Genomic DNA, 23330 nt, shown 5'->3' with positions numbered 1-23330 from the left:
AAGGGACGGATGGATGGATGGATGGGTGGACAGATGGATGGATGTTTGGGTGGTTGGATGGGTAGATAGATGGACAGATGGATGGTGGGATGGATAAAGGGATGGATGGATGGATGGATGGATGGATGGACAGATGGATGGATGTTTGGGTAGTTGGATGGGTAGACAGATGGACACATGGATGGTGGGATGGATAGAGGGACGGATGGATGGATGGATGGAGGGATGGAGGGACGTTTGGGTGTGTGGATGGGAGGGGTGGGGGGACGGAGGGACGGAGGGATGGATTCACAGCAGAGGAAGCACCAGAACTATTTGGCCTAACCTTCCTATTCCCAAAGGACCTCCCATGAAAGCAAACATCTAACACTGTTTACAAATGAGACCTTAAAGGGTCATCGTGTGTATGTATGTGTGCATGCCAGAAGTGCTAAGTTATTGAGTGGGGTGTCAGTTCGTATGAGAATCTGGACTGCTCAGCTGGGCATTTCTTTTTCTGCTTCTTATCGCCCATCTCCAACATTTACATAATAACAGACACAACAGGTGATGAAACCATAGATCAAAGTAAGAACAAATGGTCAAAAGATAACACAGAGCGTCCAGCGGGCACAGCTCAGAAGAGCATCAGTGTCTTGCCGGCTCTGGGGCCTGGCTGTGCAGGTTGGTGGGGGACAAACATCAGAATGAGGGGGGGCAGGTGTCTTGTTAAGAGGACGCAGCAGTCACTGGGCCCCACCAAGGAGGGCCCATGGCAATCCCAGCAAACCTTCAAGAGACACCGGAAATCCAAACTCATGCTAATTCTTATGATTTGAAATGTTGACAATTCAACTAAGAAAACAACAGCAAGACTCCATGAATCAAACACAACTTGTCCAGAGGCCATGTCTGACCTGCCAGCTGCCATTTTGTTAACTCTGGCCTGGAGAATTCCAAACTAATCAACACGGCCATATTCGCTCACTCGTTCCTTCATTATTTAGGAGAGCTTTGAAGGCTTTCTCAGGCCATGTTCTCAGTATGAAGAGACCCAAAACACAGCTCCGGGCCTCAGATGGCCCACCATGGAGCTCCAGAAAGTAGACCAACAAGTAAAAGCACGAGCAACTCAACTTACGTGGGTCCCGGATGTTGTGTGTGAATTCTCACAACCAAAGGGCAGGCAGTGTGCGAGAAGCATTCACTCCATCCCAGTTACGGCTATTTGCTGATTTAAACTCAGCTGTTAGCATCCCCATCACCAAATTCTACCCTTTAGAAAGAACTTCCCGTGTTTTAGTGATGTTAGCAAAGTCCAGAGGAAGAGCAAACACATCATTGTTGCCAACTCAGCAAGGGATCTCCACTGAGAGGGTTGTTGTGAGGCTCGGTGGAGATGCTGGATGGAGATTATGTGTTTGGCTGGCATTTCTCATGACTATTTCCAGAGTGATCACTTCAGTCCTTTGGTGAGCACATTAGTCAGGATTCTTTCAGCAGTGAATGAGAAAAACCTAGACAAATCAGCATAAAGGAAAAAAAAAAAAAAGGCTTTTTTGGCTCATGTACCTGAAGCTCACAGTTTCAGGCATGGCTGGATCAAGCCTCAAATGACACCACCATGCTAGTCTTCTCTGTCTCTGTGCTGGCTACGTTCCCACACTCTGTGAGGGGGATCCCAGCAGCTCCCAACACACATCATTCTTACTGCTTTTCATCCCCATAAAGTGTGACCTTATCTTTTTGGTGGTTCCCACTAAAAGTCATGAGCCTGCCTCTCTTTGACTAGAATGGGATTGGGTACCAATCGGAGACCCAGTCACTGAGCCGAGGATGGGTTGCAGGGACTGCCTGAGAGGTGGGCTCAGCCCACACTCAACAGACAGACTGACACAGACAAGGGGGTGGTTCCCCGAAGGAAACAGACATGGTAGGAGATGTGGGAATGGAAGCTGAGTGTGCAAACATGGTTGACGCCCACCACAATGACCGTGAACCCCCTCCCCGGCCCCAGAGCGAGGCATAGCTTTGCAAAGAAACAACCTCCTTCCATCCCCATCAGGAAAGGAACACAAACTGCCATTATTCCAGGGCTGTCATGGAGCGAGGAATGTTCACCGCGGCTGAGACACAAGCACACCTGGAGGGGCATGCTAGGGCGGGATGAAGTACACTGAGATCTCTGCACCCTTTCCCGAACCCCAGCACGTGTCAGAGCCACGAATCCCGCTGATGAAGAGCTGACGCTCGGAGGCGCTTGCTAGCAGAGGGAGGCATCCACTCCTATTTTGCTCAGCTGAGAAACAACCTTAAATGCTCAGGACAAATAAGGTCACAGAGAGCCTCGTCCGTCTGCCTCCCGCAGTCAGCCCGCAAACAGACATGGGTCAAACAGCAGGCACGGTGATTCAAGAACACAGCAAAATGCTACCTGTTAACCACACACATGGGCATGCAGGTGCACACACAGGCACACAGGTGCACACATACATGCACACAAGCACATGTACATGCACATACTGCGTACACACAGCCATGTGCACATGTGTACACGCACATGCACACAGAACACAGAGGTGCACGAGAACACATGCATGTACACACAGGCACGTGCGTGCATGGGCACACGTGTGCACATAACATATATACATGTATATACAGGTACACATGCGTGCGCACACATACACGCAGGGCACGTGGGCATGCATACGCACACATGCATGTACACACACATGCACACAGACATGCACACGCGCACATACACACACACAGCGATCCCCTGCAGTCTCCCCACAGAGCTGCTAGGCAGTGATGACAACCTGTTTGAGAAAGCTGACTCCTGGGTGTCTGCAGATTGGCACAGAGGTAACTGCTTCTCCTCCCGGCGCACCGGGAGAAGCTCTTCTAACATCTTCACTTCAAGCATGTGCTGAAAATACATGTGTGGGGCTGCCCGCATCTATCCTCCACCCCGGAGTGATGAAGGGAAGCTGGGAGCTGGATCAGACCGAGGTCAGGGTCTGCCAGCTGTGCCCCAGGAACCGAGACCATCCGTGGCCACAAAGTTTAACCAACGAGACTCAAAACGAAGAGCATCTCTGTCAAGATGACTTTACGATCCGTGCCAGGAAATCCCACTCGGGAAGATGAGACGGTGAAATCATAAATAACCTCGCTGTTTGCTTCAGGAAGCTTCCTGAAAACTGATTTATGTAAACAAGACATTGCTCATCTGGGCAAAGAGCCCCCTTCTCAGAACACCAGATGGCTCACCTGGGTGCAAAGCTCCCTCGTAAAACAACGGCACACATTCTCCTCAAGCCCTTCGCTTGGACGGGCACCAACGCCCACGCGGGAAGACTCACCTTCAAACAGCGGGGTCTCAGACCCCATGATTCTGAACATCCCTTCCTGACCTCCCTTTTCTGGGAGACAACTGAGATTCTCCACAGGTGTTTTCCTTACTGAGGTGGTTAATCTAATTAGCTCTGCTTAATGAGGCAGTTACATCAGAGACCTCTGGGAGATGGATGGCTGCCACCTCCAAGCCCTTCCTGAGAGTCCCTGTTGTCTTCTGCACCACAGGGGGACTGACCCCCACAGGCTGCATGCCAGGCTCCCAGGTCAGCTGGAAAGCCCCCTGCAGAAGGCCAAGGGGGGAAGGGAGGGGGGCCACGGCTTCTACCCCCATATGCTACATCTAGGGGCGCTTCTTAGAAGTCAGCTCTATGTTCCTGGCAGCCCCGGCTGCAAACACTCATCCAGGAAACCAGACTGTGGGAGCATCATCTCGTCCCTTCACCTGGAGATGACAGGACACCCGCTGCAGGGGATCTCTGCCCCCCTCCCCTTCCTGTGTCGACTGTCAGCCTCCCCTCGCGTCTTGTACTGAAGCCCCCTCAAGGAAAACATTTGACATGGTTTCTGCCTTCCAGGTTAGACCCTAATGGACACATTAAATAGTCTGCTAGAGACATAAATGTCATGAAGTCAATGTCCTTCAAGAAGACAAGACCGGAACACTGGCTCACCTGGCCCAGGGCTTGAGGAAGAGACTCCAGATGTCCTGCAAGTTGATGCTGGTGGAAAAGGTGACCACCTCGTGGCCAGACGGGGGATTCTGATAGGGATACAGAACTAAGAAAATGTCATGGAAACAGCAGCAGTAAGAAAATGAAAACTTCACACAGATACAGAAATCTTCAGTGCACTAAATCTTCATGGACTAAAAAGGGCCAAAGGCGGAACTGGTGTTAGAAGAACGGGCCAGTAGAAATAACTGGAACTGACATGCTACAAGAAAAAGAGTGAGAAGCAGAGCACTCAGACTGCAGGAGGTACAGAGGAGTCCTGAACTAGGATCCCAAGAGGAAGAGAGGGTGAAAAATAGGGAGAGGAATATCTGGAAAGAGACACGATCATCAATTTTCCAAAAATAATGAAAGACATCAAACCACAGACCAAGAAACTCTTGAGAATCCCAAATGGGATTAATAAATGAGAAAAAGCACATATTGACATGTCACCTCTGAGTAGTGGAAAAAAAAAATAAAGAGAAAATGTTCAGTGTAGCTAAAGAAAAAGACACATGACACACAGAAAAACAAAGATGAGGATTTCAGTGGACTTTCTATCAGAAGCCAGGAGACAATAAGCAACACCTTTAAATAGATAAAAATATTTTCAGAAATAAAAATAAAACTATCCCAGAAAAGTAAACACTAGGAGGGATGCATTTCCATGAGACCTCTGAGACAAGAGAGGGCAAAGGCAGATCTTAAACAGACAGAAAGAACATATCAGGCAGGGACGGGGATTTACATAAAGAAATGAAGACTCCTGGAAATGGTTAAAATAAAAGTAGATATAGAATCCAATTTTTTCTTATGTTCAATTGCTCTAAAAGATAGCGGACTGTATAAAGCAAAAATAATAACAATATAGTGTGGGTTTCTCCCATGTCTAAAAATAAAAACAAATGACACTAATAAAACTAACAGTAAGAGAGAGAAATTGGAAATTTACTGTTGGGAGGTTTTCATGCTGCATGTTAAGTGGTGTAATCCTGCTTGGAAATTAGATCATGATAAAGTAGAGGTCTGTATTGAAAACCTTAGGGCAGCTACTCCCATGACTTCTTAAAAGTATAAATAATAACCCAACAGTTGAGATAAAATAAAATTGTAAACAATATTCCATTAACTAAAAATTAGGCAAAGGGGGGGCCACAGGAAAAAAAAAAACAGAATAACACATAACTAGAAAGATGGCAGATTTTAATCCAAATATATGTATAATTACATAATTTTATGACACATAAACTGTCTAAACACACCAATTAAAAAACAAAGATTGTTGTGATGGATGTAAAAGCAACTCAGTTATATGGGGAAAATATACTATGCAAAGAGTAACAAAAGAACTGAACTATTTATGTTAAGATGAGAAAGAAAAAAAAAAAAAGACTTCCAAATAAGCCATAATATGAGAGGGAAAAAAGTAGTATATGTCTGTAAAAGGGCCAATTCACCTACAATATATATCAATCCTAAGTGTATGCACTTAACAAAAGAACTTCAAAAGTACATAAAGCAAAAGCTCACAGAACTAAAAGGAGAAACAGAAAAAACCCATGATTATTTGGAGAGGTCAACACTCCTCTCTTAATTATGGAAGGAACAGAAAATCAATAAGAATATAGATTATTTGGACGACACTATCAACCGAGTAACCTAACTGATAGCAACACAGCACTCCACCCAACAAAAGCAATATAATATTCCTTTCAAGAACATAAGGGGCATTTAGCAAGACACACCTTACTCTGGAACATAAAAAAATACTCAAACATATGAATGATTTACATATATGTTCTCTGACCAAATTGGGATTAAACTACAAACAAGTATCAAAAAGGTATCTGGAAAATCCTCAAATATTTCAGAAGTAAACAACAAATATCTAAATAACACATGGGTCAAAAAGGAAGTCACAAGAGAAATTAAGAGAAATAGTTATAAATTACATGAAAATAAACACATACCATGAAAGTTTGAGGGACGTGACTAAACAGTGCCCAGAGAAAAATTTATAGCATTAGGTGCTCTTATCAGAAAAAGAAGAAATGTCTCAAAAAATAACCTAAGCTTCCATGGGAAGAAACTAGATTTTTTTTTTAAAGATTTTATTTATTTATTTGTAAGAGAGAGAGAGTGAGAGCGAGCACAGGCAGACAGAGTGGAAGGCAGAGTCAGAGGGAGAAGCAGGCTCCCTGCGGAGCAAGGAGCCCGATGTGGGACTCGATCCCAGGACGCTGGGATCATGACCTGAGCCGAAGGCAGCTGCTTAACCAACTGAGCCACCCAGGCGTCCCGAAACTAGATTTTTATTTTTATTTTTTTTTTAAAGATTTTATTTATTTATTTGACAGAGAGAGATCACAAGTAGGCAGAGAGGCAGACAGAGAGGGAGAGAGAGGAGGAAGCAGGCTCCCTGCTGAGCAGAGAGCCCGATGCGGGACTCGATCCCAGGACCCTGAGATCATGACCTGAGCCGAAGGCAGCGGCTTAACCCACTGAGCCACCCAGGCACCCCCGAAACTAGATTTTTAAAAAAGGAAAAAATTAAAACCAAAGCTACAGAACAAAATCATAAAAATTAGCATAGATATTAAAATGAAAAAAGAGAGAGAAAAATAAATGAAAAGTGAAAGCTGGTTCTTTGAAAAGACATATTCATGAAACTTTACCAAAACTGACCAAGAACAAAAAGAGAAAAGAAACATACCACTATCACAACAATGAAATACGGGGACATCACTACAGACCTCACAGTCATGATAAAGTGGATAAAGCAATACAACGAATATTATTTCCATAAATCTGACAATTTAGATACAATGGACCAACGCATCAAAAAAACATAAACTAAAAATACTCCATATAAAATAATGTGAATAGTCCTAAACCCACTAAGTGAAATTTGCAATTAAAAGCTTCTTTAAAAAACCCTCCAGAGAGGTACCTGGGTGGCTCAGTGGGTTAAAGCCTTGGCCTTCGGCTCAGGCCATGATCTCAGGGTCCTGGGATGGAGCCCCACATTGGGCTCTCTGCTCAGCGGGGAGCCTGCTTCCTCCTCTCTCTCTGCCTGCCTCTCTGCCTACTTGTAAGCTCTGTCTGTCAAATAAATAAAAATCTTTAAAAAAAAGAACAAAACTCTCCAGACCCAGGTGGTTTCACCAGATTATTTAAACTGAATATGTAAAGAAGTGCTGACATTGAATTTATACAGTCTCTCCCAAAAAACAGAGCAGGTGGGAATTCTCCACACCTCATTCTGTGACACCAGCATGACTCGGACACCAAAACTAGTCAAAAGCAATATTAAAAAAAAAAAAAAAAAAAATATATAAATATATATATATATATATATATACATATATATATATATTTTACTTATTGTTATTATTTATTATTATTGATTTGTTATTTATATTTTTATATATATTACATTATAATATATATAATAATGTAATATAATATACCTTAGACACAAGTCCTCAAGAAAATATTAGAAAACCCAATAAAGCAATGAAAAAAAATTATACTGCAACTAAGTTGGGTTAGTGCAAGGAATACAGGTGATTGAGTACCTGAAAATCAATATCCTCTATGATATCAACAGGCTAATTAAGAAAAATCACATAATCATGGCATGGACAAAGTTCAATATCCATTTATGATAAGTCCTCAACACATGAGGAATAGAGCAGAACTTCCTCATCTTCATAAAAAGCACCTACAAGAAACCCACAATGTCATAGTCAATGATGTGAAACTGGAAACCAGGCAAGGATGGGAGTTATCACCACACTTACTCAGCATCATCCTAGGGCTTCTGGCCAGTGCAAAGGGAAGGGGAGAAAGGCATAGAGTTAAAAAAGACCCAAAACTGTATTTGCAAATGGCATGACTGACTGTGTGAAATATCCCCCAAGAGTCTACAAAAAAAAAAAGAAAAAAAAAACAGCTACTGAAATAAATTAGTTTAGGATACAAGGTCTGTAACAAAATCAATTGTGTTCCTATATAATTGCAATAAAAACTGTACATCCAAATCTTAAAAAGAATATTCACAATAACACGCCAAAACATGGAACCCTTTGGTGCAAATCTAAGTTATGTGCAGCCCCCGTATGCTAAAAATAACACAGTGATGATACACATCAAAGAAAAACCTAAAGAAACAGATGTACCATGTTCATGGATCAGAGGTCTGAGTTCTCATTATTACAAAGGTATATTATCTGCAAGCCCAACAAAATCCCAACAGGAAATTTTGTTGTTGTTGTTTAAGAAACGGACAAGTTATTTCCAAAATATATATTGCAAGTCAAAGAAATTAGAACAGCCAAAACATATGGAGGACTCACGTGACCTGATTTCATGATTCATTATAAAGAACAGTCATCAAGACAGGGCAGTATTGGTGAAGAAATACACCCACGCATCAGGGGAACAAAGCTGAGAGCCCAGAATGTGCCTTCCACTTATGGTCCAAGGGCCCTCACAAAAACAGAAAACCAACTTAGGAAGTTAACAGTCTTTACAACACAGGGTCCTAGAACAACAAGACATTTATATGCAAATAAACTGAAACTGCTGTGGTGTCATTATTCCAACACCAAAACTGACCCCAAAACAGACCTCAGTGGAAAGCCCAAACCTATTAGATTTCTAGAAGAACATGTTTTGTGACTCCTTGTTTGGGAAATGTTTCTAAGATAGAAGAACAAAAGCAATTCCATAAAAGACAAAGGGAAATCGGACTTCAAAATATTTTTTCTTTGCTCTGCCAAAGACCTGTTAAAAGGAAGAAATGACATACTAGAGACCAAAAAAAAAAAAAAAAAAAACCATAACTATTTTCGAATCACACACATGATAAGAGATGTGTACCCAAGCCATATAAAATAATCTTCAAAACGGAATAAGACAGCCCACATTAGTTACCCGTTTTAAAACAGCAAAGGATTTGAAAAGATACTTTACCAAAGAAGACACACAGATGGCAAATAAGCCACTAAAAACTGTTCAACATCATTAGTAATTAGGGAAATGCAAATGAAAACCACCATGAAATACCATTACACACGTATTAGAGTAGCTAAAATAACATTACAGCGTGAAAATATCAAGTGTTGGCAAGGGTACGGAACTGCTGGAAATTTATCCATCACCAGTATAAACGCCCAACAGTTCAGCCGTTTTTGCAAAACAGACTGACAGTTTATCACGTTAAACATGTACTCGGCACGTGACCCAGCCGCTTATCCCCAGTTGTTTGCCTGCAAAGAAAGGGAATCGTGCATTCACACCAAAACCTGTGCACAAATACTTAGAGCGGATTTACACGTAACAGCCAAAACTATTAGCAAATCTGGTGTCTTTCATCTGGCAAAGGGAAAAACACTCTGGCTCGTCCTGCTCTAATACCCTCCTCGGTAATGGAAAGTGAGCCCCTGATATAGCCCCACATTCTGGGAGAATATCGCAGGCATACTGTTAAGTGAAGGAAGCCTGACCTAAAAGGCTGCATGGTGTATGATACCATTTATAGAACATTCTGGAAGAAGCACAACTATAAATCCGTGGCTGCCGGGGGTGAGGGCAGAAAGAAGGGCCAGCTCTGAAGGGTAAAAGAAGATTTGGGGGGTGATGGAATTGTTCTACATCTTGATTTTTACAACATTGTATGGTAAAAAGGTGAATCGTACTCTGCAAATTTACCTCGATCAACCTGACATTCACGACTTCCCAAAAATACCTTCCCGCGAGATTCTGATGGGCATGCAGCCGGATTCAGAATCACTGGTTTACCTCCACGCAGACAGATGCCCTCCTTTGATGGCTTTGCTTCATGGCACTCAGCCGTGACATCACAACAGAGTCCCCCCCCCCACCCTGGGTGGGGGTGGAGCTTTCAAAACTGCCAGCGCCCAGTCTGACCCCAGTCTGACCCCAGTCTGATCCCAGGCTACTCTGGCACCCCTGGTCCAAGGTGTGACTTGGGCAACAGGATGTGGACAGCTGATTCGCACGTGGAGCCCGGCCTGAGAGCTCTCGTTCTAAACCAAGGGTCTTCCAAGAGCATTTCTCCTGAAATTCCTAAGAGAAACTTTCTCAAACGATGTACCCACTCGCACATTTAAACACTGATATCTATTGTTTCCCATGAGAGTTTCAACAGTTGCTAAGGACAAAGTTTCTAGTGTATTGTAAATCTTGACATTTAAAATGAAACTCTTACATCACTCTCTTAAATATATCCATTGAAATATAAATAACAGAATGACTTGACACCCACCACCATCCATTTATAAAATCCAGAAACAGGCCCCATTAAGCACCAGAAATGTGCCCTGTTCCTCTTTCTCCTGGACTCCCTATTTCCGTTCCGGTTCTCTCTGAGAACTGTATCCTAAGGGAACAGGGCATCGTCTTGAAAATAACGTATCTATTCTCCCACTAAACCTTCTTACGACAAAAATATTGGTGGGTACGCAAGGAACATGAACTTTTTTGCTGCTTCTTCCTGTAAGATTCGCAGAACTCAGAAATGTCTTCAAGTTGGCATTATTACAATTATGACTGTCGCAAAAGCAAAACAACACAAATGCCTCCTATTTTCATAAATAATATTTTTAACAAAAAGCAATTCTTGTCTTGTAAATGCGCTTCTCTTAATGAGCTATGGGGTGGGGGGGTGGTGTCCTGCTGTCTTTTTTTTTTTTTCCCCCAGGATTTTATTTGACAGAGAGAGACAGCAAGAGAGGGAACACAACAAGCATGGGAAGTGGGAGGGGGGAAGCAGGCTTCCCGCAGAGCAGGGAACCCAACATGGGGCTCGAACCCAGGACCCTGAGATCATGACCTGAGCCGAAGGCAGATGCTTAAGGACTGAGCCACCCAGGCGCCCCGTTCCACTGTCTTGATCAAAGGGCCTGTCTGATTGCACCTGTGCGACAGTGAGATTTGAACGTTTACGGGAAGCGAATTACAGGAAGACAGTAGATGGAGGGGTACCTCTCCATCGTGAAATCAAAGGTGAGAGAGAGAGAGAGAGACAGATGCAGCCAGACAGACACAGTGAGTGGCCTAACTATGTATTTAGAGAGATCAAGTCAAGGAGTGAATGGTACACTTTAACAGAACGTTCCGTGTCACCTATACTCAAAAAACGTTTATGTTGAAAAGCGACAGTACAAGAGGTTAAGGATCGGCACACTCCTAAGCTTTCGAACACCCCCAGTAAATTTGTCTCTGAAGGTCTCTGCCTCACACCTCCACACACACATCCTGCTTCCAGGATGCGGCTCCCAACAAACAAGGTCAAAACAACGCCTTCCGTAAAACCACTCGGTTCCCCGAAATTCAAGCTAATGGTCCCACCGCAAGACCCTCTCCGCCGGCCACCAGGGTACAGGGAGATGACCTAAATGAGGGAATGTCTTCCCACTTCCAGGAACGTGAGCACTGCTGTCCACAACTCCCCACCCCTGATGGCCACAGAGCTCAGCCGCACGAAACACGGCTCCAGCCCACGACTGTGGTTTCAGGACCCCCGCCCACCCGTCGCCTCTCAGAAATATCAGTGTTGTTCCTCCATCAACAGGAGCAGGAAAATCCACATCTTGATGCCAGTCTCCCAATTTCAAAATACTGATATCATGACAGCAGCCACAGTCCACCACTAGACACTGTCCACTGGAAGCCACACCCCTGACATAATGAAGTACATAAGGAAAGGGACGGCCAGCCTCAGGCTTCTCTATCTGAAGACATAATGCACCCTCTTTGTTTTATACCCTCTAGTTTCACGAGGCCTGCTTTTCAATTTAACTTGTAAAGGAATAGTAACCCTGTCCTCTCCTCATCAAAAATCTCTTTACTGCATCCAAAACAATTCCAGGGAAATTACTGTAAAAGAGGAAAAGGAGATATCTGACCCAAATATACCCTACAACCTTATTTTTTTCCCCAAAATGAAAACACTGGGATATCTATAATTTAAGACACCTCGGAAATCGCTGTTTGCAAGTTACACTTCTTTGAGTGAACTGATTCCCTACGGTGAAGCCGGAAGCCCAGAAATCAAGCAGAAGGCTCACCTGGTGGGGACAGGTGGGACGGGGGACAGGCTGAGCTGTGCATCACCTGGGTCTTGGTCAAAGCCCCGTTCCCCTCCTCATGCTGACACTGCTCCCCTGAAAATGTAACTGATGTGATCCGAGTAGCGCTCTCCCTTCCAACAGAATTCCCAGGGTTTTCAGGGACCTCACATTTCAAAATATTGAATGCTTGTAAAACAAGCAATTGCGTGTTTTGATGCTTGCTTTTAACAGCACATAATGCAAATATTTAACCACAGCAGTAATTTCCATTGTGCATAGTTTTTACATCTAATTAGGGACTCTGAAAAATTATAACCATTGGAAACAAAAGCTTACATTACATTGAAACACTGGAAGGATAGAGTAACTTCTCTGAGAAGTAACTTCAACACTGAGAGCTGTCACCTGAGCAGGAATACAAAACACCCTTCAAGGTTAAATACTAGAGAACTTGGGAATATTTTCACAGCTGGTTTAGAATTACAACAACTCAGAGAATGGAATATTGTTCTTACAGTGAACGTCCGGCATCCATGACCCCTTTTGGGTAACAGTATTTACTGTTACCCAGGGCGGGGCACCTGGGTGGCTCAGTGGGTTAAGCGACTGCCTTTGGCTCAGGTCATGATCCTGGAGTCCTGGGATCGAGTCCTGCATCGGGCCCCTGGCTCGGCAGGGAGTCTGCTTCTTCCTTTGACCCTCTCCCTTCTCATGCTCTCTTTCTCTCATTCTCTCTCTCTCCCAAATAAATAAATAAATAAATAAATATATTTAAAATGGTACCAGGTGATCTGGGTGGATTCCCACTCGAGGCTCCAAAGGGGGAGCTCACTGCCACAGCCTAAGCCCATCAGCCTGCACCTATCCCATCCTCCTGGGCACAGCCCATGATCCAGGGAGACTCATGGAGAAAGGTGGCCTATCCAGAGCAGGTCCAGAACTTTGAAGGAACTGTTAACAGAAATGCTTTCTTTTCAGTGGATTTCAAGTAAGGAGACATAATTCTGAGCTTGGAAGCACCTCGCCTACGTAAGGAGCACTGTCTCTAAGAATACAAGCAATACAGTTAAAGAGGAGCAGAGAGACTCTAGGTCTTTCTGGCATCCCCTAAGCACCTGGATCAAGCCTTACCTGATACCAGCATGACCGCAGAATGTCGGTTACATGAGCCAGTATGTTTCCTTCTCCCTTCTGGCAGAGACCATGAGTGTTTACCAAACATATATGTGATGCTCTGCACTTTCGTGTTTATAAGGACTGGTCAATGGGATGTTGGCATAAGCCGTGAAGCCGGTTCCAAATCTGTACTTTAAATGCATCCCAGGGATGCCGGGGTTGCTCAGTCAGTTAAGTGTCTGCCTTCAGCTCGAGTCCTGATCCCAGGGTCCCGGAATCGAATCCCTCATCGGGCTCCCTGCTCAGCAGGGAGTCTGCTTCTCCCTCTGCCTGCCGCCCCCTCACTTGTGCTCTCTCTCCTTTCTCTGACAAATAAATCAATAAAATCTTTAAAAAATTAATGAATCAATAAATAAATGTGTCCCACATGATACCCTCGCCCTCTCTCCCCCTTCCTGCAATGACCTTGGGGGCCATGTTCTCCCAACGGCTCAGCAAGGTGGATGTGCATCAGCTAGGGTCTCAGTGGATGAGAAACAAACCTTTCTCACGAGAAGCTCCTGAGAGATAGCCCCTTGCTTATGCCTGTACTGGAGCTGTTCTAGCCTCACTAAGGTACCCTGTGGGCCACCTCTGATTTTCTTTTTTGAGTCTGCAACCAAAGCATGCCTTATTATTTATTGCTACAAAGTGTTTCTTTAAATAAACAGAACTTGGATGGAACGCCCCCAGACAATGCATAGCTTCCTGGAGATGGTCTTACCCTGTGCTTTACATTCGGGGCGGCAGCGGGGCAGGGAGGGTCTCCCAGCCAAAGACTTGCTTTGATTTCGTCCTTCACAGCATCTGTCACGTGCTGTCCAAGCACAGCAATCTAGAGGTGTTCCAGAGAGATCTAGAGTGATCTAGAGGTGTTTGGGGCAATAAAATGGAACCGTTCCTCCTTCCGAGGCCTCCTGCTCTGAGAAACCCCAGGAATACTTTCAAAACCATAGAAGGCAGGGGGGTCGCCCAGAAAAAACAAAAGCAAATCGGCCATTCGTGAGCACTTTACCAACACTGTGGCTGGGAATGCCCGAGACGCCCGGGAAGGGTCCTTCTGGAAAGAGACAAAGAACAAAGGTGAGACGTTCCAGCAGGACTCCTGCAAGGTCCACGGTGTCACGCCCTGATTCTAACAAGATGAGAATCTGTCTGGATACCAAAGACAGGAACGTGTATCACCGATTCCAGACCCCTTTGGAGGTGCCTTCCTGAGCTGAAGAGGCTGGAGTCCTCGTAAGCAGATGGGCAGGCATCTCTCGGCGCCGGGTTCCAGGGCCGGCTCAGGTGCAGGAGTTCGCTTCTCGGGGTAGCCCTGGGGCGCGGCAGCACACAGCCCCTGAGACCCCGGAGCCCCGAAGGTGGGCACTGGACCAGAACAGGATTAGGACCGTTTCCCACACCAAACTGCAACCCCATGAGGGCAGAGTCGATCTCATGCTTGTTTCTGTGCCTTTGGAATCTATCTCGCCGTTAGATAAACAATGGCCCTCCATGTCCAGGGCCGGTGACGCACCTTGCTGGTTATAAATAAGAACTAGGCAGATCAAAGGCTGAACTGGAACATTTATGCTGTGGGCAGGCAGCAAGGGGCTCCCTGAGCCCATCAGTCACAGAACCACGAGTTCCAAACTAGAACAGCCAGCTGTGCTCTGATTCCCCTCTGTGGTGGTGATTCCAGAACAGTGCATCCCAGAGAGGACCTCCTCTTCCCCACCAACTAAACAGCCTCCTCCCCACCCCGTTCTTAGGTCGTCTTTGTCCCTCCTGGCCCGACCCCCCGGTGTCTCCATGTCCACGTCACCTGCCCACTGAGGTCCTCCCTTGCCTCCCAGGACCAATTCCAGATCTTCTCCTCTGGCCACAGACTTCGTCACCTCACCCATTCCAAACCCTCAGCCTCCAAGAGGCAAAGCCACTCACGGTGCTGATCACACTTTGGGGGACAACAGACCGAGCTTCGGGTCTGGTCACAGAGTCTCCAGGGACACGGAAACACTCGGCGAAGGCCGTGAAGTACCACGGATGCTGACACCTGCTGTCACCAAGGACATCAGCGTTCCAGGGAACCAGTGCTCCCACACGTTGCTTGGTCGTGTGCAAAAAGGTACAGCCCTTCCAGGAAAGAGTGTGGCAGCAAAACGTCTACCCTACTCTTTGGCCTGGTAATTAAATAAGCATGAGTCTGTCTAAGAACGTAACTCAAAGCAAACATTGCGCACAGAGGTAATTACTTCCTTATAATAGCGGAAACCTTAACTACGGAATGCTCCACAAGAGCTAAAACCTTTAAGCTATGACACCGACATGAAAAATACATTCATAGTGGGTTTTTAAAACATGAGGAAATATTTGGATAAACATATAAGCTCAGAAAGTCCAGAACCCAAATCACGTGGACCTTCTACAGTATGAACGCGAGGATTTAAACAATCCACAGGAAACAAGAAGAATGAGACACAGCAAAATGGGAGACCCTCGTCCTTGGGTAGAGAGATTGTTTCTTTTTACCTCTTCTTCCCTGCAAAATTAATCTGAAGGAGGTTACAAAACAGCAGTGCTGCGGGACAGAAGAAGCAGGCACGGAGGCAGACAGGAAGAAAAGACCACGGCAGGCTAAGAAGGTAAGGCCAAGCATAAGGCTGATGAGTAAGAGGCATCTCCTAAGTTCTACACTTATGAGAGCAAATCTGGCTCAGAGAGTCCTAGGCGTTAAAGCAGAGAGAGACACTTAGAAACTCACTGAGAAAATTCACGGTGTTCACAAGATCAAGTCCAAACCGCTTCTCAGGATAAACACCGCTCCCACCCCCTCCCCCCAACGGGTACTGAGATTTAAGAAGCAGCTCTTAGAAAAGGCAGTTAGGAAAAGGATGGGCAAAAATCCTTAAAACCGCTCTCCACTCTGCCACCCCCCATCAAGCTGGTCGTCCCAGGAACCCCGAGCCTTCTCCCACAAGCTGCTCCCGAGCTCCTGTCTGCCGCACCTCCCTGGCCGGTGTCTGCGGGGGGCCCTGCGGTCAGCGTGCAGCAGGCATCCCACTTTCCCCGCGTGTTAGATGGCTCCCACCTCGGGACGCGTTCGGACAGCAGTGCCGGGCACCTGCCCCTCTCTGGCGAGAACGAGCATGGCGCCCGCTTTCCCAGCCAGCCTGGGGTACACACGCTCACCTGGGAAGGACTGGCTTGGAGCCCTGGGCAGACCCCGCAGACTGTGCTCCAGGCTGACCATACCCCCCTGCCACCGCCACCATCGAGCAGCAGATCACCAAACCCAGGTGGCCCACACATGTTCCTCATCATGTTCCTGGGCGGGCAGCGGCGGCTGAGAGAGTGCCAACCGCAGCCCCAGCCTCGGGGGCCAGAACACACATTTCTGCCTCTCTGCTTCATGGGGCTTCATTCCTCTTTGGAGCCCGCATTTCCACCGGCAGCCGGACAGAGGCTCTGTCAACACTGCCCCCTTCCCATGATGCCAGGACCATGTCTAAGTTCTGGAAGGGCTCATTTCCCCTAGAGACTCTGTCATGTGTCTACATGGCATCTGGCCTCCTGCGGTCCATCCATGAGGACCACGGCTACACCTCCACGGTCTTGACCTCAGGGCCCCTGGGGTCACCCGTGCCACTGACCCCCACCCCTCACCAGCCACGTCTGCACCACTCGGCCGATCACGGAAACATTCCGTGGCTCCCAGCAGCTCTCGGGAGCGCCCTGCCTGTTCCCCATGCCCAGACGTTTCCATCTGCATCTCCCCAGGAGAGTCAGGGCAGGTGTCCCCCCTGGGGGACCCTCCAGTCCATCTGGGAAAATCTCTCATTGTCTCCTCCAACCTGGAGCAAAGTGACTCGGAACATCTTGCAAGCACAGCAGCGTCTAAGCTCACTCTACACTCTCCTTCCCTCGCCCCCCATGAAAAATACTGTCTAGGTTGAGGAAGGACCTGGGCATGGGGCAGGTGGGATAATCCACGAGATCGAATCAACATCTCTCGCTGCCGCCGCGTCCGAGCAGAGTGTACCCGAGCGTCGTCCGCCTGCCGGGATGGTCCCCCCCACGAGGAACATCTACAAACACAAGGACGCCAAGGAAGGCTGACTGCCACCTTCTTCACTCGGTGACCAGCACAGCCATGCTCCGTCAACCTGAAAACTTACTGTTTCTCACATTCATAAAAGAACGCGATGTCACTAAGAGCTAAAAACTCTGTAACTGCCTGTTGCTGCAAATGCGTATCCCCTTTTAGGGACTGTTCCCAATCACAGCTGGAAAAATTAAGGCGGAGGAAACAGAAGACGGGATGTTCCTTTACCCGTCTGCCCAACACGGGTTTGGATTTATAGCTGCATTTTTTTTCGATAAATACAGTCTTGTACTGAAAATGTATTTTCTCATGGTTTCGTCAATACTATTTTCCATTCACCAGCTGACTGTCGTGAGAACACGGCAAGTAATACACACGACATTGGTGATATGTGCTCATTGACCGTGTACGTGATGGGTCCACGTTGGGCTACCAGCAGTGACGTCTGGGGAAGTCGAAGTTACAAGTGGACTTTGTACTGTGCAGGGTGAGGGGTCGGTCCCCCAACCCTTGTACTGTGTGAAGCGCCAACCATACATGAAGCTCTTAGCCAAAACCCAGATGGAAGGCTCTCCGCCTTCACCGATCAGGAAGCGCAGCCCCACGCAGGAACGGATTCGTTCTGAGCGATGACATAGAAGCACAGGCAGAACAGAGAAGGGCTAACGGCGAGCTCTCATCACAACTCAGATGCTGCCGCTTTCTGGGTAGGAGATCTCGGACAAGTTAGATACTCTCTGAGCCTCACTTTCTGCATCTGTAAGATGGGCTTTTTAACAAACTCTACCCAGTTAGGTTCATCTGAAAATTCCCCCCAAAAATCATCTTCATAAATCACTCAGCACAGTGTCTGAATAATCCAATAATTACTCAAGAGATTAGCTGTTGTGACTGACCAAGGTATATCCTAGAGCACGTTGAACCACCAGGAGGAAAACAGCATCAACTCGTTTTACCACTGGGCCAAGGTTGTCTTAGCGGTATTCCATGGTCTTAAGCATGCTTGGAAATTGAGCTCTTGCTATGTCCAAAGGAGCATACTACGTGCTGGAGAGAAATGGAAGCCAGATAGAAAAATACAGTGTGGCCCCTGGAGGAACTCAGAACAGGAGCGTATAGTTTCAATATCATTTTAGGATGTCGCCCCCACACCAGGTTGGAAAACGGACACACAAAAGAAAACGATGTCTAAATCCCTTGAACCTCCGAGTGTCACCTTCTTTGGGAGGGGATAAAGGAAAGGGATTTTTGCAGATGTGACTGAGTAAGAAGGAAGACAGTGTGGTCCTCAGTTTGAGAGGGTCCTTCTAAAGGGAGGCGGTGAGGGCGCCTGGGTGGCTCAGTCATTAAGCGGCTGCCTTCGGCTCAGGTCATGATCCCAGAGTCGTGGGATCGAGCCCCGCATCGGGCTCCCTGCTCAGCGGGAAGCCTGCTTCTCCCTCTCCCACTCCCCCTGCTTGAGTTCCTTCTCTTGCTGTGTCTCTGTCAAATAAATAAATAAAATCCTCTTTAAAAATTTTTTAAGAAATAAAGGGAGGTGGTGGGGGAGCCGATAATGATGTGAGGACAGAGCAGAGAGACCAGAAGCCGCCAGCCGGCACGACGGTAGGGATGCCTCCAGGATGCGAGGTCTGCAGGCAGCCGGCCACCCGAAGCTGGAAGAGGTGAGACACGATGCTCCCCGGAACCTTCTGCTGACACCTTGATTTCAGCCCAGGGAGACTGATTTTGGACTTCTGGCCTCCAGAACCATGAGAAAATAAGCCATGTATATGGTAATTTGTGGATGGCTGGATGGAAGAAAGGATGGACAGATGGACAGAAGGACGGATGGAAGGATGGATGGGTGGACGGACAGATAGGGGGTGGGTGGATGGATGGACGGATGGACAGACAGACGGGCAGATGGGGGGTGGGTGGATGGATGGATGGACAGACTGACGAACAAAAGGATGGATGGACGGATGGACGATTGGCTGAGTAAGTGAATGAGTAGCTAAATGGATAGAGGAGACAGAAATAAAGGCAGTATAAGCTTCTGCAACTGGGTATTTGGGGAGTTTTTTCATTTTTTTTTCCTCAGTTTTCAGAATGGAACTAAATTAAACAGATCCTCATCCTTGGAAGTCTATCTTTCAATGCATAGAAGAATCTTTTATGAAATTGTATGTGTTATTTAGCTTTATTCAGAGAAAATGAAAGTTAATGACACCCTTGTTCCCTAGCTCTTTCATGGTGACACTGTTGAAATGTAAGCAATAAAGTCTCCCTGTCTCTCTCTGTCTCTCTGTCTCTCTCTGTCTCTCACACACACACCAACGAGCTCCCTCCTAGATACCCACCGCCCCCCTCCCGGAAAGCCTGGACAAGGTACCCCCGAAAACCCAAGCTCCTTCCAGTCCAGAGCTGTACCAGACTTTCCCTGGACATATACCCTCCAGAGAGCTGGAGCCCTGCCACCTTCTCTTCTGACCTTAATGGAAGCTAGACACACAGAAACACACTCGGCAGGAAGATACGCTAAAAGAGCCACAGCTCAGAACCTCGCCATCCTTGGCCGGAGGCCGGCAGAGCACTTTCCAGCACAGCCGTGAGACTGAGTCCTTCTCGGTGCAACAGCTCCTCTCCCGGGACCCCCGGGGCTCTGAGGACCCACTCCTCACCGGCATTTGCAGAGCTAACTCTGCAGGATACAGGCCAAGGTCATGACAAGCAGCCTCAGGGTGGCAACCTTCTTGACCTTGTGCATGAAGACTGCCTGCGCTCTGCCCACGTGCAGCGTTCTTACCCGTCCGTCTCGCCAGCCCCCGCTTCCCATCCTCCTGCCCTTCCCTCCAAATGAACAGAGGGGCCTAAAATCCCATCTGCAGGCTGGCCCAGTTCTGCTCGACACCAAGTTCCCAACAAGAGGGGTGCCCGGGGGGCTCAGTGGGCGAAGCATCTGCCTTCAGCTCAGGTCAGTCTGGGCTCTTGGGATTGAGCCCCCGTGTTGGGCTCCCCACTGAGCGGGGGGGGGGGGGAATCTGCTTCTCCCTCTGCCCCTCCCCCTTAGCCTGGCGCTCTCACTCTCTCTCTCTCCTCTCTCTCAATAAAATCTTTAAAAAACATTTTTTTTACATCAAAAAAATTAAGGTTCCCAACAAGACTAGACCCTACACAGAAGACACAAGCTCTCTGGCAATTCGACGTTAAGGCCATTCTCCAGAAAAGGCTGGGACCCTAGGACTGTGTTGCTAGGAACTTTCTGATTTCATAATACCGTCTCTAGGTCCCTGCGGACAGAAGTACAAGCAATGAAGATTTCTTTTTATTTGTTTTCCAAAAGATCTATATAAGAGTGGGTTTGCTCTGTGACCCATCACTTCCTGCTCATGAAATGTAAACATATGTGCGGTTCAAGGAAATCAGCCTGGAATTAAAATGTGCATTTCTGTTCATTCAGGGTTTCCTATTTGGAAGGAACAAAAGCAACACAGTAAAAACAGTGAGACGCTGAAGCAGATGTTTAATATTTGGAAATCATCTTGATTTTTCCATCAGCCCCAAACCAACTGGGCACTCTGGATTACCGTGGCGTGTGTGTGTGCCTGTGCACGCGTGTGTGTGCATTTGGCTTCCAATGAAAATCCTTTTAAATATAGTCCGTACTTGATGTCAAGCCAGTTTAAAACTTTCCGGGCAGGGGGGGTGTCAGAGAATCTTAGAGGGAAAGGGGATGCGAGCGCAGAGGAAACAGAAGCAACCATCCCTGCATGTAGAAATCACGGCACCACGGCATTAGAAGGGTCAAACTGTTTCCTGCTTTCAGGTGCGGCGTGCAGGATTGCCGGACAGACCCCGGCTCGGCCCCGAGCTCGCTCTGTCTGAAAATCCACACACAACCGATTCACTTCCCAGCAGTGGGGCTGAGTTAAGGTCTCTCCACATTTAACACGCGCAATCTGTCACATGCCGGGCTGGGAGCATCACGTACACGCTGGGACGTCCACATCACAGAGGCCCCTGTTTTAAAGACATTTTCAGGGTTTCCACTCGAAAAAGTTCAAGCATCACGAGTAATAACAGTTTTCTTCCACACTGCTCAGCCTAATAAAGAAATCAGTAACAGAACTATGTGCCTACCGGAGGAGACACAGCAGTGAGGTCACAGCTACCAAGCTATTCTGTGGCTTTCTTAATAAAATCTTGTTACTGCAGCACGAAAACACAGAAGCCCGTTCCTATTAGAGAATCAAGCGGCAACCAATAAAAAGCATGCTTTCCAGCCGATATGCAAGTATGCTGGGCTGCTGTGCAAGGATTAGGGGTTTTTTAAACCTCATGTCTGCCTGGGTTGGATCCGCTGAATCCATCACCCTTTTCTTTAGTTCCTTGTGCACACCATAAATCCCAGAGGCTCTGGTCCTCAGGACTGCTCCTGCTAATTAGGAGCCAGGAACCCACTAGCACAGGCTCCAGAAGACTCTGGAAGCAAGCTCCCTCTCCCTCAACCCACAGCGACACCGAGCCCCGGCCAGGGAAAGGTCTTCCTCTAGCATCAGATCCCCTGCACCGTAACCTCCGTGATTCCGGACAAGCTCACAGAAGCACATTCCTGTGATTAAAAGACCCTGTGCACCATCAGTGGCTTTGAAGTTTCTGAGAGAGATCTCAGCTCCAAAATGTCATCAGAGAAGTCTGTTCACAGGGATTTGGGGGCACACACTGGAGGCTGGTAAGAACCCCCAATTTCCTCCTCACAGATTTCCCCGTAGGAAGGAGGAGCTGGCAGGGAACCGCGCACAAATAGAGTCCCGATCAATAAGGAGAAAGAATTGCTGGTACTTTCTACCATCTCCTGCATGAATCCCATAATTTCTCTTCATGGAATTAGCGTCCTGAGCTTCCAGCCGGGCTGTGCCAGGGACAGGCTGGGGGTGCCGGGGGCGGAGTGGGTAGGGGGAGGGACATGGGGAATGCCTCTGCTCGCTGTTCCAGGTCAGGGCCCTGCCGGCCTAACTCAGGAGACAAGTTCGGGTTTGAGGTCCGCGTGGAACCCGTGCGGGAGCGGGCGCGAGCAGCAGCTGGGGGACGGCGGCAGGGGAGAGGCTGCGCTGTCTCAGGGGAACTCGGGTCACTCTCCGAGCTAAGCGTCGGGCCCTGTGGGCAGCAGCCTCCCAGGCACTAAACATTCCCATACACGGGAGTGCTCTGCAATCACCTCCTCCCAGGTCGGCGCCGGCTCGGAAAGCCAAGTGCACATTCCAGGGCCCTTCCAGGGTTTCCAAGCCCCCTCCCCCGACCTGTAGACCAGCCCTCCCAGAGCCCCCCGCTCCTTCCCAGGTTCTCCACGGCCCCCTCCCCTGATTCAGGGCTATTTTTGCTCGAGTCCCTTGGCAGTCTCTCCCAGGGCCTCCCCGCCAAGTCTTCCGGGGAGGCACCTGCTGCAAAGGGGCCGCCCGCGCGCGTGCACACGCGCACACAGCACCCACGCCCTCCGTCCCAGCCACCCCAGCCACGCACACTCCCACACCCTCACTCCCGGCAAAGTTAGTCCCGGGCCAGAGGCGGCGGCGGCGTCCCTCACCTTTGGAGAACAGGGCGGCCAGGCTGATGAGCACGGGGGACCAGTGATGCCACGGCGTCCCCATCTCAGACGGACACATCCCGGAGACCCGAGCGCGGCTCCTCTGCTCCCGGCGCCGTCGGGGCGCAGACCAGCGGGTCGCCAGGCCGGGGCCGAGCGGGCTGCACCAGGCGAGCGCGCCTAGGGGCGCGAGCAGCCGCGGGGCCCTGCGCCCTCCGCCCGCCAGCCCATGGCCGGCCGGGCGACGACCGCGCGCGGCTCCGGACTCGCTCCCCCGAGGCCGGCGCGCGCCGCAAACCCCACCCCTCGCCCCCGCCGGGCGCCTCGCTCGAGTCCGCGCGGGGTCGGCCCTCCTGCTTGGCGGGCGA

The 23330-nt window shown here is 48.1% G+C and overlaps 1 protein-coding gene across 1 annotated transcript in view; it reads right to left on the bottom strand.

The window, feature by feature from the left end:
• The window catches only part of LOC132023740 (transmembrane protein 132D-like), a 176745-nt gene that overhangs the window by 143018 nt on the left and 10397 nt on the right, over nt 1-23330 (bottom strand). The window contains exon 3 of the mRNA XM_059409890.1: nt 22963-23142. Within this exon, the coding sequence (XP_059265873.1) occupies nt 22963-23142 (180 nt within the window). The remainder of the gene's footprint in view (nt 1-22962; nt 23143-23330) is intronic.

Source organism: Mustela nigripes, chromosome 8, assembly GCF_022355385.1.
Source record: "Mustela nigripes isolate SB6536 chromosome 8, MUSNIG.SB6536, whole genome shotgun sequence".
In the NCBI taxonomy this organism is placed as follows: Eukaryota; Metazoa; Chordata; class Mammalia; order Carnivora; family Mustelidae; genus Mustela; species Mustela nigripes.
The sequence above is the reverse complement of the archived record's forward strand: the minus strand, read 5'-3'. Positions and strand labels throughout refer to the sequence as shown.